A 15,325-nucleotide genomic window follows, 5' to 3' on the forward strand; every position below is an offset into this window, starting at 1 on the left:
GGCAGCTGCTGAGCAGGAATCTTTTTTGTGCATGGCACAAAAGATTGTACAGCCTAACCTGGCTCCATCAGGCTCAGGCTCGCAGATGGAACTGCCCACAGTTCACAAGACCGCCACAGCAGATGGACCCAGGGTGACACCGCCGGCAACAGCATACACCTCACCTCGATGCTCCTACTGAACATCAGAGACTACTAACACACACAGTAACAGGACAAAAGTCCGTTCCTGAGAGACTTGTCGCATGCAATCAAGCCTTATGCATAGCACTCACAGAAACGCATCTGAACCCGACATAGCAGATGCGGAATTACACATACCACAGTATGTTGTACTACGGACCGACAGGAAAGAAAGGAGTCATGGAGGAGTTGCTATGTACATCCGTGGGGACCTCACACCCCAGGTCCTTTTGTCATACTCAAACTCGGTGTGTGACCCACTAATTGTACACATAAGGCAACTTGATGTAGTTGTGTGTGCTACATATCGCCCTGCAGATGCCCCAAGTCATATGGGCAAGTTTGAGGACTGCCTTTTAAAAATAGAAGAAGTTCTAATCACATTAGAACAACACATAAGTGTACTTCTCATGGGAGACTTCAATCTACCCAATGTCAGATGGCCTGAGGGCCTTTCTCTCCCAGGAATGACAAGATGTGAACGAGGACAGGCGAGGTCCATCCTGAACCTCATCAACACCCTGTACATGGAGCAAGTAATACTCCAACCAACCAGAGCAGGTAACACACTGGATCTCTGCTTCACAAATAATATGGATCTCATCCATAATGTGAAAGTGACACCGACACTACTCTCGGATCACAACATGGTAGAGCTGACCATGTACAGGCCAAAAGAGAGCACGGACATGCAGCCTACAAGAAACCCTCAGAATCTTTCCAGCTTGAACTTCAATAAGGCAAACTGGAACATATTGAGAAAGAGATCCTCAAACAAAACTGGCCTGAATGTCTCTCCTCACGGACATCGACATGATACTTCAACAATTCATGTCTGTAATGCAAGCCATATGCTACAAATGTGTCCCAGAGAGAAAGGCCACTGTACACAAGAACAAAATCCCCAGAGAGAGGAAAATTTTAATGAGACGGCGTACAAAAATTTCAAATCGCCTAATCAAACAAATTGAAAGCAGTGAAAAGTCCCGCCTAAAAATAAAACTGTTAGAAATTGAAAATTGTCTGCAATTCTCCCATGAGAAGGAGAGAGCAGACAAAGAAGCCTGGGCTATAGACAGCATAAAAACTAACCCCAGAGCTTTCTACAGGTATGCCAAAGAAACAGCTACGGTGCACTGTAGGATAGGGCCACTCCTTGAAAAGGATGGCACACTCACAGGAAAACCAATGAGGGTAAGTGAAATACTGAATGAACAATTCAAGAGTGTTTTCACCCCACCCCTTGGGCATTTCCAAATCACCAATCCAACTGACTTCTTTACCACTGCAGATATAGAATCAGAGGTGGCGACGATAAATTACATCGATATAAAGGAAGACGATGTAATAAAGGCTATAGTTGAAATGAAAACAGACTCAGCTATTGGCCCCGATGGATTCCCGGCAATCCTCCTAAAAGTATGTAAGAGAGTCCTAGCAAGACCATTGCAGTTCCTCTTTCAGAGCTTCCTTGCAGCTGGCAAACTTCCAAGAAAACTGAAGGAAGGTAAAATATGCCCTATTCATAAAGGAGGTAGCAGAGCGGAGCCCAAGAACTACAGACCTATCTCTCTGACCTCACATATCAGCAAGGTCATGGAACGAATAGTCAGAAGGAAACTAATCACCTTCCTTGAAGAAAATGACTTGCTGCCTGACACCCAACATGGTTTCCGACCAGGAAGAAGCTGCTTAACTCAGCTCCTGCAGCACTATGACTGGGTGCTGAAACAACTGCTCAACCACTCAAATGTGGAAGTCATATATCTCGACTTCGCAAAGGCCTTCGATAAAGTCGATCATGGAATGATATGTCACAAACTGCGTGATCTTGGCATAGTTGGAAAACTAGGAGAATGGCTTCATGACTTTCTGAAGAAGAGAAGTCAGGTGGTAGCAAATTGTGAGCGGTGTTCCACAGGGTACTGTTTTGGGACCACTACTGTTCATAATGGCCCTTTCAGACATGCCCTCAGCCACGCGGAGAGCCACGATCACAAGTTATGCAGATGATACAAAAGTTTCACAGGCAATACAGAACCCTGAAGACACTAAGCACCTGCAATGTGAGCTGGACGAAATATACAAGTGGGCTGAAAAGAATAGCATGCAGTTCAATGCTGAAAAGTTTCAAGCTTTATACTATCAGCATGCAAAACTGAATGCAATACCCAATGAATACACTGGACCCGGAGGGATTGCAATCCCAGAGGCACAATCAGTGCGTGACCTGGGTATTCACATGAGTGATGACGCGACCTTTCATGTACATGTTGCTAAACTGACAATGAAATGCAGACGGCTGGCTGGATGGATTCTTAGAACCTTTAGAACAAGAGAACAAGAAACCATGATGGTCCTCTGGAAGACACTTGTCCTAAGCCACTTTGACTATTGCTCTCAGCTATGGTCACCATCCAGTGTCAAGTTGATCACAGAACTTGAGGCGATCCAACGAAGCTACACGAAGAAGATAGCCTCTGTGCAGCATACGAGCTACTGGGAGAGACTCAAGAGATTAAAGCTCTATTCCCTGGAGCGTAGGCGAGAAAGATATGCCGTAATATATATCTGGAAGATCCTGGAAGGTCTTGTCCCAGACTTTGGCATCGAGAGTCACACAAACGCCAGAACTGGACGCCACTGCGTAGTACCAAGGACTCCAAATTTGCCATCAAGATGTAGGACAAGATATTGTGATAGCCTGGGCTTCAGAGGCCCACGGCTCTTCAATGTCCTCCCGAAGAACCTGAGGGACCTGCATGGTGTAGATGCTGATGTCTTTAAAGTAGGACTGGATCTCTTCCTGTCAGGTGTCCCGGATGAACCAACTTCACGGCAGGAGGTGCAGATGAGGGCAGCTGCATCGAACTCTCTCATGCATTAGATGGCGTTTGCTAAAAAGCATCCGTGAGGTAAACCCGTGTAGCAAACCAAATGGCGGTGCCCCAGCATGGCCACAGCTCATTAGCTGAAACTGGAAAAATCAAAATCAAAATCAATCATATATATATATGTATATATATGTGTGTATATATATATTATATATATATATATATATATATATATATATATACATATGTATATATATATATACATATGTATATATATATATACATATGTATATATATATATATGTGTGTATATATGTATATATATGTGTGTGTATATGTATATATATATATAGTGTGTATATATGTATATATATGTGTGTGTATTATATATATATATATATATATATATATATATATAATATATATATATATACATATAAATATATATATATATATACATATATATATATATGTCTGTGTGTCTATGTTTGTCCCGCCAACATCGCTTGACAACCGATGCTGGTGTGTTTACATCCCCGTCACTTAGCGGGGACGTAAACACTTATATAGAATATGTACTAGGCTTACAAAGAATAAGCCCTGGGTTCGATTTGCTGAAATAAAAGGCAGTGCCCCAGCATGGCCACAGTCAAATGACTGAAGCAAACAAAAAAAATATATGTATATATACATATATTTTATAATTAGGGTTCAGGAAAGATTTGCTTTACCACATACCAAAGTTTAGAAATAGCAGCCAAAGTACCTTAGCTATTTCCTTTACTTTAAAAAGTGACTCACAGACAGTTTTCTCCCTGACAATAAACTACAGATTTTTTCTGTATTATTTTTACTTGATGACACACGTGGATGGGCAGGGGAAGGTGATGAACCTCATCCGTATATTTTGAATTCGGCAGTACTGGATGTTGAATATGATCTGACTGATACTGTTAGTTGGAGAGGTATATTCAATTCTTCCAGTGCCTTCAGATTTAATATTGTGAAGTCCCATGCTGAAGAGGAAAATGTTCAGGTAAAGTATAAATTCTACATTCTTTATACCGATTTAATTCCGAAACGCGTACATGGGTAATCAAATATCGATTGATTTTGTTATTTTTCCTCTCTGCCTGCGTGGATTGTTTTTGAGTACTTTGTTTTTGTCCGGGAGTCTCTTTTTAAACTAGAGGAAATAGCTAAGGTTCTTTGACTGCTATTTCTAAACTTCGGTATGTGGTAAAGCAAATCTTTGCTGAACCCTAATTATAAAATATTACTTAAGTTTACCGAGAAACGGTCCTTTTTCATGCCGAATTCTACTTGGTGAAATTATTGATTACTAGTTAATTAATTTTACCCTTTGTTATTATTGATAATATATATGCATTTATATATATATATATATAAATATATATGGATATAGATATATATATATATATATATATATATATGTGTGTGTGTGTGTGTGTGTGCACACATATATGTGCATATATATATTTTTTCATATATATATATGCATATCTATATACCTATATATACTTATATATATATACATGCACATAAATACGAATTGGATTAGACTGTTGTTTAACCCTTTCGTTACCAAACCGCCCAAAGCCACCCGGAAAAAGTTTTGGTTCATGTGACCAAGCCACCCAAACCTGCCTGTAATTACCTATTCATATTTAAATGAGAATATCAGAGCAAATCTTGTTAGTACATTCGTGAAAACATGTGATTATACTTCGTAAACAGTTCATCTACAGTTTTGTACAACGATCGACGTGTAATTTTAATTCCCTGAATTTTGGGAGATTTTTTTCCGCATTTTTTTCGCCATCAATTTTTCTTCAACTTTGAAAATGGATAGGAGTTTCATGTTATCAAGCATTGATTCCGAATTTAAAGCTTTTTCAACGGAAAATAGGGGGATATCGAGAAAAAGAATGAATGAGGTCTTAAAGCACGTGGTGTACAAAATAATGAATAGGATATTTTTTTATCCATTAACCAAAAGCAGCGATTCCGAAGAAACAAATCGGCGATGGCGACAGCAAAGACGATTTTACATCGGAATGAAGTAAAAAACTAAAAATGTTTTTATTAGCAATTTTTCTGAGGAGATAGAGTTTATCTATAGTCTTTCTTACGAAGCGAAACCATTAGACTTTTATTTTTTTCAGTATGCTTGTTTGGAGCAATCACTGTGGAAGCAAACTGTTACGCAGAATGTAAACAAACACAAAATCGGGGATCAAAGTTTGGAAAATTTGTGAAGCAAATACTGGGTACTGTGTGGATTTAGTTTTTATTCATGTTAGTGAGCATGGCTTAGGGTACGATGTGGTCTGGAAGTTATTGTTTGAAGCGATCAATGCAGAAACAAATTTACGCAGATTGTAAACAAACACAAAATTGGGGATCAAATTTCGGAAAATTTGTGAAGTAAATGCTGGGTACTGCGTGGATTTAGTTTTTATACAGGGAAAATAATGTTAGTCAGCATGGCCTAGGGAACAATGTGGTCTGGAATTTATCAATTCCATACCATAACCAGGGCTGTATATTATTTTTTGACTGATTTCTTTAGTTCGGTCAAACTTGTGGTGGATTCCAGTATTTCACTTTATTCCACCTTTATGGTACACCTGTTGTGCATTAAATTCAACTGATGATCTAGTGATGTGCACAATTCTTCTTTATCAAAATTTTGTTGCATACCCATTTGAATATTAGCTGATGATTCATTTTCTATGGTGATGTTTAAACAAAATTTTAATATTTTTACCGTTTGCTCAATTTACCTGGATTTGCCTGTAATTAAAGTCACTTTGAGACAAAAGTTATGCAATAGAATTGATTAAGAACCCTTTCTTTAATTATGTTCCAAACATCACATTAATATGTTGATAAGTAAAAAAGTTACAGTTATTTAATGAAACAAGCCTAAATTCATGATTATTTTAGAATTTAATTGAAACTCATGAGGGGTGTATTTTGGTCAGAAATATAGTAACGAAAGGGTTAAAGTAACAATCATATCGAGTGGCTAGCATGGGAAACAAATCCTTATAGGTAATTATTAATATTATAATTAAGTATATCAAAAGGGATACCTCCTTGCTAGATATAGCAATGAAAACCTAACTCTAAAACCACATCATTTGTTTATACAGCACAGGTGAAAAGATAACAAATAAATTAGCAAAAGATTAATGGATAATCTGAGATTGCGATTTCTAGTTATGCATAAATATGCTCTGCCTTAACAGTGAGATAAACCAACATTAGTACATAATTACAAATATATATATATATAGCATTCAAATACTTACATATAGGCACGTATACATATGTATATATGTACATATGAACTTGACTAATTCATTTGTCCGTTCAGCACCATGTGCTACATGGTCAGAAATATCACCACAGTGAATATAATGACAAAGTGAACATATATTTATATATAAAGAGGATAAGATCGTTATCTACAATAACAATCATATTGAGTGGCCAGCATGGGGGAAAAAACCTTATAGGTAATTATTATTATTAAAATTATAATTAAGGGTATCAAAAGGGATACCACCATGTGAGATATAAGGTTTTTGCTAGATATAAGGTCATTTGTTAGATATAAAGTCTTTATCACTTTAAAAAACCACAAACCAAATTTTGCCTCTAGCTCCAAAGTCCAAGATTGGCCAGGCGAGTAAGTATGTATTGAGAAAGATTGATGATGACATGAGAAGTCACATGAGCCTCCTTCTATGGCACAGCACTGATGAGGTAATGTCATGGTTTATTGCCGACAAGGGCAGGGCTATGTTTACGCAGTTCAATATTGTCGACTTTTATCATTTGACTAGCAGAATTGCCCGGTGTTGCTCGGGGCTGAATTGCTTGAAAGTACTGTTAATGATTGCACTGAATTATGATGATTATTCAGGCAAATATTGATATAAGTTTACGGTGGGAGATAAGGACTTAACGATCAAACGTGTGCCATTGCATTGTTTTGGGGGAACCAAATTTCTGATGAGCATTATAGGGGCACCAACTTTAAGTTTGAGAAAGTATGGTGGTAGTCCGGGGTGCTCAAAGGAATTGAGTACCTCTATTGGATAGTTGATGACGTCCTCTGGGTCAGGAGTTGTATCGATAGACTGATATACATAGACTTCCCCAGGAATGAGTTTTAGCATTTCATCATTAATATGGTGAACAGTTTTATTCCTCGGGGCCAGTATAGCCTTTTTGCCAATCCAATCCATATTCTGATAATTAGCTGGTAGTTCTGGGAACACTGCATCTCTGAGATCAGAAGGCGTCTTAACAATGGTACAAATGGAATCGATGGCAATATTACCATTTTCATCCCCTGGTATTTTGTCTTCGCAAGGAGGGTGTGAGGAAATGCTGCTGATGTGATATTACGTCGCATATGAGCACGCATATTGGTGTGAAGTTTGAGAGTTACTTCCCTTTATTAAAAAAAATATGCATTAAAATGGAAAAAAATGATGGTAAATTATTTGTAAAATCATAGACTCATCGTAGACGCGCACTAATACTCAGAAGGGCTCGATATGAATCACGACTATAAGATACCCGGTTTTGGTTAAACTGCATCGCAAAATGTGGGAGTAGTTAGGAATCTAAATCGGAGTAGACAGACACACAACCTTTCTTTTATATATAAATATTTTCATCCTAAAAAACTTTGTATGGATTGAATGGTTACCTCTATGGAAATATATACATGCACATTATACATACATGTGTGTATAGATGAATATATAAATACATTTAAATATCTATATACACTTTTGGGCGATCTTTCTGTTTCTTAGAGATAACTTTAGATCTTATTTTCGTCCTAAAAAACTTTGTATGGAGTGAATGGTTACCTCTATGGAAATATATACAGACACGTTATACATACATGTGTGCATAGATGAATATATAAATACATTTATATATCTATATACACTTTTGGGCGATCTTTGTGCTACTTAGAGATAACTTTAGATCTTATTTTCGTCCTAAAAAACTTTGTGCGGAGTGAATGGTTACGTCTATGGAATATATACACACACATTATACATACATCTGTGTATAGATGAATATATAAATACATTTAAATATCTATATACACTTTTGGGCGATCTTTCTGCTACTTGTATATACTTTAGATCTTATTTTCGTCCTAAAAAACTTTGTGCGGAGTGAATGGTTACGTCTATGGAAATATATACACACACATTATACATACATCTGTGTATAGATGAATATATAAATACATTTAAATATCTATATACACTTTTGGGCGATCTTTCTGCTACTTGTATATACTTTAGATCTTATATTCGTCCTAAAAAACTTTGTATGGAGTGAAAGGTTACCTCTATGGAAATATATACACACACATTATACATACATCTGTGTATAGATGAATATATAAATACATTTAAATATCTATATACACTTTCGGGCGATCTTTCTGCTACTTGGATATACTTTAGGTCTTATATTCGTCCTAAAAAACTTTCCTGTCACACACTCACGCACACACACACACACCCTCACACACACACACACGCACACACACACTCACACACACGCACACACACACACACACACACACACACACACACATTAGCTTACAATTTTATTTATATATTTGCGTGTCTATGTGTGTAAAGAGGAAGTGGGAATGCAGAGTGAAAGAGTCAGTCACTACAAAAAGTGAATTACTTTCACTTTATTCGTTGCACACTGTGTGTGTGCGTGTGCTGTAGCCCACACTAAGAAAAGCATTTGACTTATACACCACAATGTGAGTTTTCTCTAAATTTTGCTTAATTGGGGTTGAAATTTTAAAAAGTGGACCTGGCAAGACCCGATGCATTCTACTCTTAAAAATGCTAGGTAAATTGTAATTGAAGAAATCCTATATTGTAGATTTCTATAAGAGACAAAGGGAGGCAGATAAAATCTGCCTTTTATAATAAGAGATTTCAAAAGATTTATTGATGAAGACACTTTCCTTTGCTAAGGGTTTCACAGATATTAATGATAGAGGTGTTAGAGTTATCATGCATGCCAGGAAGACAGTGCTGTTCAGCTAAGATTTGACATGGGTTGAGCAATCTGACCCCCAATGGCTCCTTTGATGTGGCTATGGGAGCATACAACAGTGCTGATGTCTGTGATCTTATCAGACTGTACATCCTGGACATCTTAGGGAAGAGGTTTCCTTCAGTCATCTTCACTCTCTACAGAGATGACGCCCTAACAATCTCTAAAGGAGCCAATGGGCACACACTAGGCTTAGAAAGGACCTTAGGCTCAATGGGACTCAAGATCACCATTGAGACTAATCTCACCACAGTAGATTTCTTAGATGTTACTTTTTGATCTGGTCTCTAGTTCATACAATCCCTATCACAAGCCAAATGAGAGGCTGTCCTATATTAGCACAGCCTCCTGCCAACCCCTATAGTCTTCAAGAACCTAGTGAAAGGTATAAGCCAGAGGATCTCAAATCTTTCTTCTAGCCAAGATATCTTCAATGCCACTGCTCTCTACTACAATGAAGCACTGGCATCAAGTGGGTTTAAGGACCACATCTTCTACATGCTAGGTCTTAGCACTTGGAAAAGAAAGTACCACAGAAAAATTGTTTGGTTTGCTCCACCCTTCTCGCTCAATATCAAGACTTGTATGGAAAGGATTTTCTTTAGATTAATAGACAAACATTTCACACATGCACATAGATACATGCAATTATTTAACAGGCACAACCTAAGAGTCTCCTTCAGTTGTACACCTAATATAAAAAGCATTTTAACAAGTACCCACAATACAAGGGAGGAGGCAGGTTGTTCTTGCAGGGTATATAATAACTGGGCAGTGGGAGTCCGATGCAAGGCTGAAGGAGTCATCTATGAAGTTATAGTGACACCTAGACCTACTATCCGTATTACCAGCAATGTACCATCCAATAGCAATATTAGCAGATTAACCAGATTTCATGCCAGTACAATCACCACAGCCAGAGGTTATGACCAGTTCGGGACCAGCATCGAAGAGGACATAACTGATGATCCCAGTACCACCGCCACATATCTTCCATCCTATTTACATTCTCATCGTTGTACCTTGAGAGTATTTTCTGGCACATCACCACCTCCTTTCTCACTACCTCTCACTTTTACTCTCTCTCACTCTTGCACTCCCTCATTCTCACACTTTCTCATTCTCACTCTCTCTCTCCCTTGCTCTCTCCCTCTGACTCTCCTTTACAGCAAGACACCTGTTTCTATCCCTGTCATACTCTAACCTCTCATCACCTGGCACAAAACCACCTCCTCTCAAAGAATTTTCATCTTGCAAGTTACTTAGTGGCTTCATTGGTGCTGGTGTCACATGAAAAAGCATCCGGTCCACTCTGTATAGCGGATGGCATTAGGAAGGGCATCCAACCATCAAGAGCATGCCAAAATGGATAATGGAGCTTGGTGCAGTTCTCTGGCTTACCAGCTCCTGTCAAACTGTCCAACCAAGCCAGCATAGAAGATAGACATTAAATGATGATGATAATGATATATGCTTTGTGTTCAAAAATTTTATATTTTTTTTTTGCAGGAATTTCAAAATAAATTGAAGATTTGAATTGTTGTTTTTATTTGTATTGTTTTGTCACATTTGTTATTTTCCCCCCCACTCCTGCACTTATCTAACACACCCACAACATTCACTTCACCCACCCAAACTTTGCCATCTAATTATATTTTGTTTGATTTGATTAAATGTTACTTGTTGTTTGTCCAGAAATTTGTTTGCATATGTGTAGTGTTTGTGTTTTTTCAGTTGGTCACCATTCCTAACACTGACACTTCGGTTGGAAACAACGGGGATATTCACTAGAAATAGACCCATACAACAATAATATATTTCACCTTCATCATATTGCTGTTCTTTTCCATTACTGTCCAAATTCTATTTAAATATCAAAGACCACTTCTAATTAATGTTTCTGTTGCCAGTGCCTCACACATAAATCAACGTTGGTTTTTCTCTTTACACTTATTTGTTTCAGTTCTCAGTTTTCCTCGGAGGAGGAGAAGATCTGGCCACTGGCAATGTAAATTATTTGTTGTCCACCTTTAGCACCTTTTTTCTTCACCTAACATGCTAAAACCCACCCGTTATCAACCGTTTTGTTCCCAACAATAAATTATAAACTGCATCCTCAACCTTTCTTTGACCAGTTTTCACTAGTTACTGCTTCTCATTTTCTCTCTGTCCCCATATTTTCTTGTTGCTAGCCACAGCTCTTAGCTTACCACCTGCTCCTCCATTTACAGACCTTCTGATCTGCAACACATGCATTTCACTCTTCTACAGTTGAAGAATTACATAGCTATATTTAGCCAACCTCTTAACAATAACAACAATAAATATTCTAGAACAGAATAAATATTCTAGAACAAGTTTTTTTTTTATTCTTGGATCCACTCATTAAGTTTTTGTTTATCAAGATTCCTTGTTTTGTCTTAAAATTTTAGACCAAGAAATCCAGTTTAGAGAAACCAATGAGAAGAATGTTTACTAATTAATAAGAGATAATGTAATTATCCACTATTTACTATTACTACAATCATTTGATAGTATTCACTACATCATTTATTAATTGAACAGACCATTCTAGGGTATCCATTACCTGTAAGAATGAAAATCAAGTTTGACTTGTGTAGAGTTTAAATTTTGAACATAAAATGTCATAGCCAAATATGGTAAATTATTTTGTGTTGTGATGTTATTGATTCTGGCATTGCATGCCACCATAATTCTGCCATCAATTTCCTTATAATGGAATTAATAATTGCCTATATATTATCTTACAAACTGAACAACTATGTTGATATCTATTGAAGAAATACATTACTGCACTGTGATTTGAACTTAAGAATCTAATAATTTTTGGTTGTTTATTTTTGAAATATGAATCAAGAGAGTTTATAATTAAAGCTAACAGTTTTGAAATGGCCTTCTACAGCAACAGTTGGCCTCTTTCAATTTTGTAGATTTTTCCCAATATTGAAATTGGGTGACTGGAGCCTGGTGCAGCCTTCTGGCTTCCCAGAACCCCGGTCGAACCGTCCAACCCATGCTAGCATGGAGAACGGACGTTAAACGACGATGATGATGATGATGATTGAAATTGTTTTTCTGATCTATTGTCTCTCCTTGCAAGTATCCTTCCATAGTAAACCTTTCTCCCTCTCTTACACTTAGATTATTTTACACACACTCAGCTTATTTCTTTTCCTCTCTATTCTTGCTAATACTCCCTTTTTTTATTCTCAGAAATTACTAACTACATTTGTTTTAATTACCAATTTACTGATGTTGTTTAAGAATTTGCCATCGATGTTATCTGTCTTATATTCTTCTCCCTTCAACATTTGAAAGCAACATTCTTGAATTTTTCATACATGGAATCTCTTTGACTTGATGGTCTAAAAGATCCAGAAACAAGTATTAAACACAGTGATATTCATAGATCTGCATCAATTTTTAGATAGAACTTTGCAATTGAAATAGATATTACTTTCATTTCAGGAAGAGCTCTCTTGAAGTTACTTCTAATTATTCTATTATATATCTTCACAAAATTCTGTTGACCTTTCAACAATAATTCCATAATTATTTATTGAAGTTTGTTATAATATGAACCAATAAATGGTTTATTACATTCTAGTTTATTGGAAACATAATGTCACCTGAAATTGGTTGCCAGTGTGACCCGGTTCTGCTTTTCTCTTATGAATAAATTAGTGAGATTATCTACTAATTGAGAACTGATTGCTAAATGAAAGGATATCTCTATGATTATTGAATAGGGAAAGGCAGATGTATGTGAGTGTGTGTGTGTGTATTGTTAGTTGTGAGGCGAATAAACTGTTATTGTTGCCAAATGAGAGGAAAACTTACTTTATAAGACTGCAAAATGCAAATCAAGCCAGCTTTTAAACTGCTAAATGTAATGACGACTGTATTGTCTTGACTGTTCTTTTAGATGTTGACTGGGAGAATAGCATGGAATACTGACAGTAATAAATTTGAGAAAACTCCTATAATTTCATTAGTTATTTTTGTTATGGATTAGTATTTAAGGTTAACTAGTACACATTTCAAAACATCTTGTAGAAGTAGTATCTCTTTTGTTTGAACTCTAGTAGCTCTTTATCAAAACTTTTGGAAACAAATATGGTCAGTTTACTTTCCCATATTGTTTGAAATTAGTTGATTTCTGTCTTTAAATCTACATAGATTAATTAATAGTTATTTGTAATTATATCTATAACATTTCTAATATAGGCACAGAGCCTGAAAGCTTTGAGGAGTGGGTAATCAATATCATCAACCCAATTACTCATCTGATACTTAATTTATTGACCCTGAAAGGATGAAAGGTGAATTTGACCATAGTGGAGTGTGAACTCAGAATACCAAAACAGATGAAATACCACTAAGCATTTTGTCTGGCATGCAAATAATTCTACCAAGATGCCTCTCCAATTAGTTTTATAATATAGAAAACCAAATTTCTTAAATTAATCTGGCGATAAAATAGCTTCAGGATTCAGCAGTCTTATTTTTGTTTTTTTACTATTTACATTATGTGGGACTATGAGTTTTGTGAGAAAATTTTTTCTTTTCTTCAGGAAACATAACTCTGTTTTATCCTTATTCTGCTGGAGTGTTCCAACTAGTAGTAGTAGTGTTGCACAAACCCACATGCCATGCAAACATACACGTGCTATGAAACCTTTGTTACTCATCCATACCAACTCTTCCACACATCAATATACAATTTACCTTTATTGAACTATGTCTTCATTGGTTTTCTCTATAAATTTTGTTGTTGCTTTTCTAATTGCTTTCCACCCAGCTAAATAGCTGTCACACTTGCTTATACCATGTAGACATTGCCTCATTGTTCTGCATGCAATAAACACTACCTGCTTTATATATATATATATATATATATATATATATATACACACATACATGTAGATGCTCATGCACACCAGTTATGTTTCCATTAAATCTTCTACATTAACATTTATGTGAAAAATAATTTTCCTTCCATTGAATGCATCTGAAACCATTGATGCTGCACTTGAAAACTGTGGTGATATTGACATAGCTGTAGACATACAAGCAAAATGTGGAGTGAAATAACAAACACCAGAATCCTGGTAGTTAATGCCTGCAAGCATATTGCAGATATGCAGATATGTCTGTAGTGATACACACCAAAATAGTTATGTAATACATTGGAGTCTAGTACAATGCTATTGAGATGTCTTGCATTTCTAGCAATTTTTCACAATTTACCACTAATGACTGTTAGTATAAACTGTCTTGGAATAATTATCTAAGAAGTGTATGTTGAAAATAAATCCTGTATATTGCATAACAACAGGTCATGCAACATAGGATTTATTGCCAGGGGGATTGTCTTGCATTGTCGATTCCAATAGTAAATTAATCACGGAGATAGGAATACAGATTATAGTAAAAAAGAAATGGACATTGTCTTGTTCTGATGCTTGTAATGACATTATAATTTCTCGCCAGTTTTCTGGAATAGGAAAATTCTGTTGCTTTCAAATATTCCATTAACCCTTGTCAAATGTTTTAAATGCAAGCCCTGTGTTCTTTTATGTTTTTTATTCTTTAATTTGTTTCTTTACCTTGAACCCTTTTTTTGTCACATGATTTTTTGCCATGTGTTGTAGGGGCACGTACTGCACACCACATTTCCTTCAGGACAGGTAATATTTTTGATGCTGGACACCAGCCAACCAACCAACCAACCAACACTAAACTGTCTTGCTGGTTGTCTCAAGTTCTACTAATAACACATAACATGTTTCATAACTACCAGCTTCCTTCCCATTCCACAACTCCAACATTTCAGGGTTTTATTGTTGCCACTAATCTATTGTTGCTAGAATTAGTTTTAAAAACTGGCCAGAAACTAACCCAAGCCCTAATAGAAGAAAACTAAAACTTGTTAGGAAGTAAAACTTTTAAAATATGTGAATGAGAGAATGTTTAGTAAGCAAAGTCTTCATAATGCTTAATTTGTGAGATGAAAACAAGGCAGAGTTTATTAGAAAATGTCAAATTCATTATAAGCAAAAAAATATAGATGAAAGACTTATTAAAAGAAATAAACAGAAAACAGTGAAGAAGAAGAATTTTAAAAAAACATGCAGAAGT

At 36.3% G+C, this 15,325-nt stretch overlaps 1 protein-coding gene across 1 annotated transcript in view; it reads left to right on the plus strand.

Moving 5' to 3' along the window:
• LOC115212161 (myotubularin-related protein 13) overlaps positions 1 to 15,325 on the plus strand; it is a gene marked incomplete at its 5' end in the record, with an annotated part of 221,051 nt that overhangs the window by 167,688 nt on the left and 38,038 nt on the right. The window contains 2 exons of the mRNA XM_029781000.2: positions 11,127 to 11,171; positions 14,839 to 14,874. Of these exons, the coding sequence (XP_029636860.2) occupies positions 11,127 to 11,171; positions 14,839 to 14,874 (81 nt within the window). The remainder of the gene's footprint in view (positions 1 to 11,126; positions 11,172 to 14,838; positions 14,875 to 15,325) is intronic.

The sequence above is a fragment of the Octopus sinensis genome, linkage group LG5, assembly GCF_006345805.1.
Source record: "Octopus sinensis linkage group LG5, ASM634580v1, whole genome shotgun sequence".
NCBI classification, from domain to species: domain Eukaryota; kingdom Metazoa; phylum Mollusca; class Cephalopoda; order Octopoda; family Octopodidae; genus Octopus; species Octopus sinensis.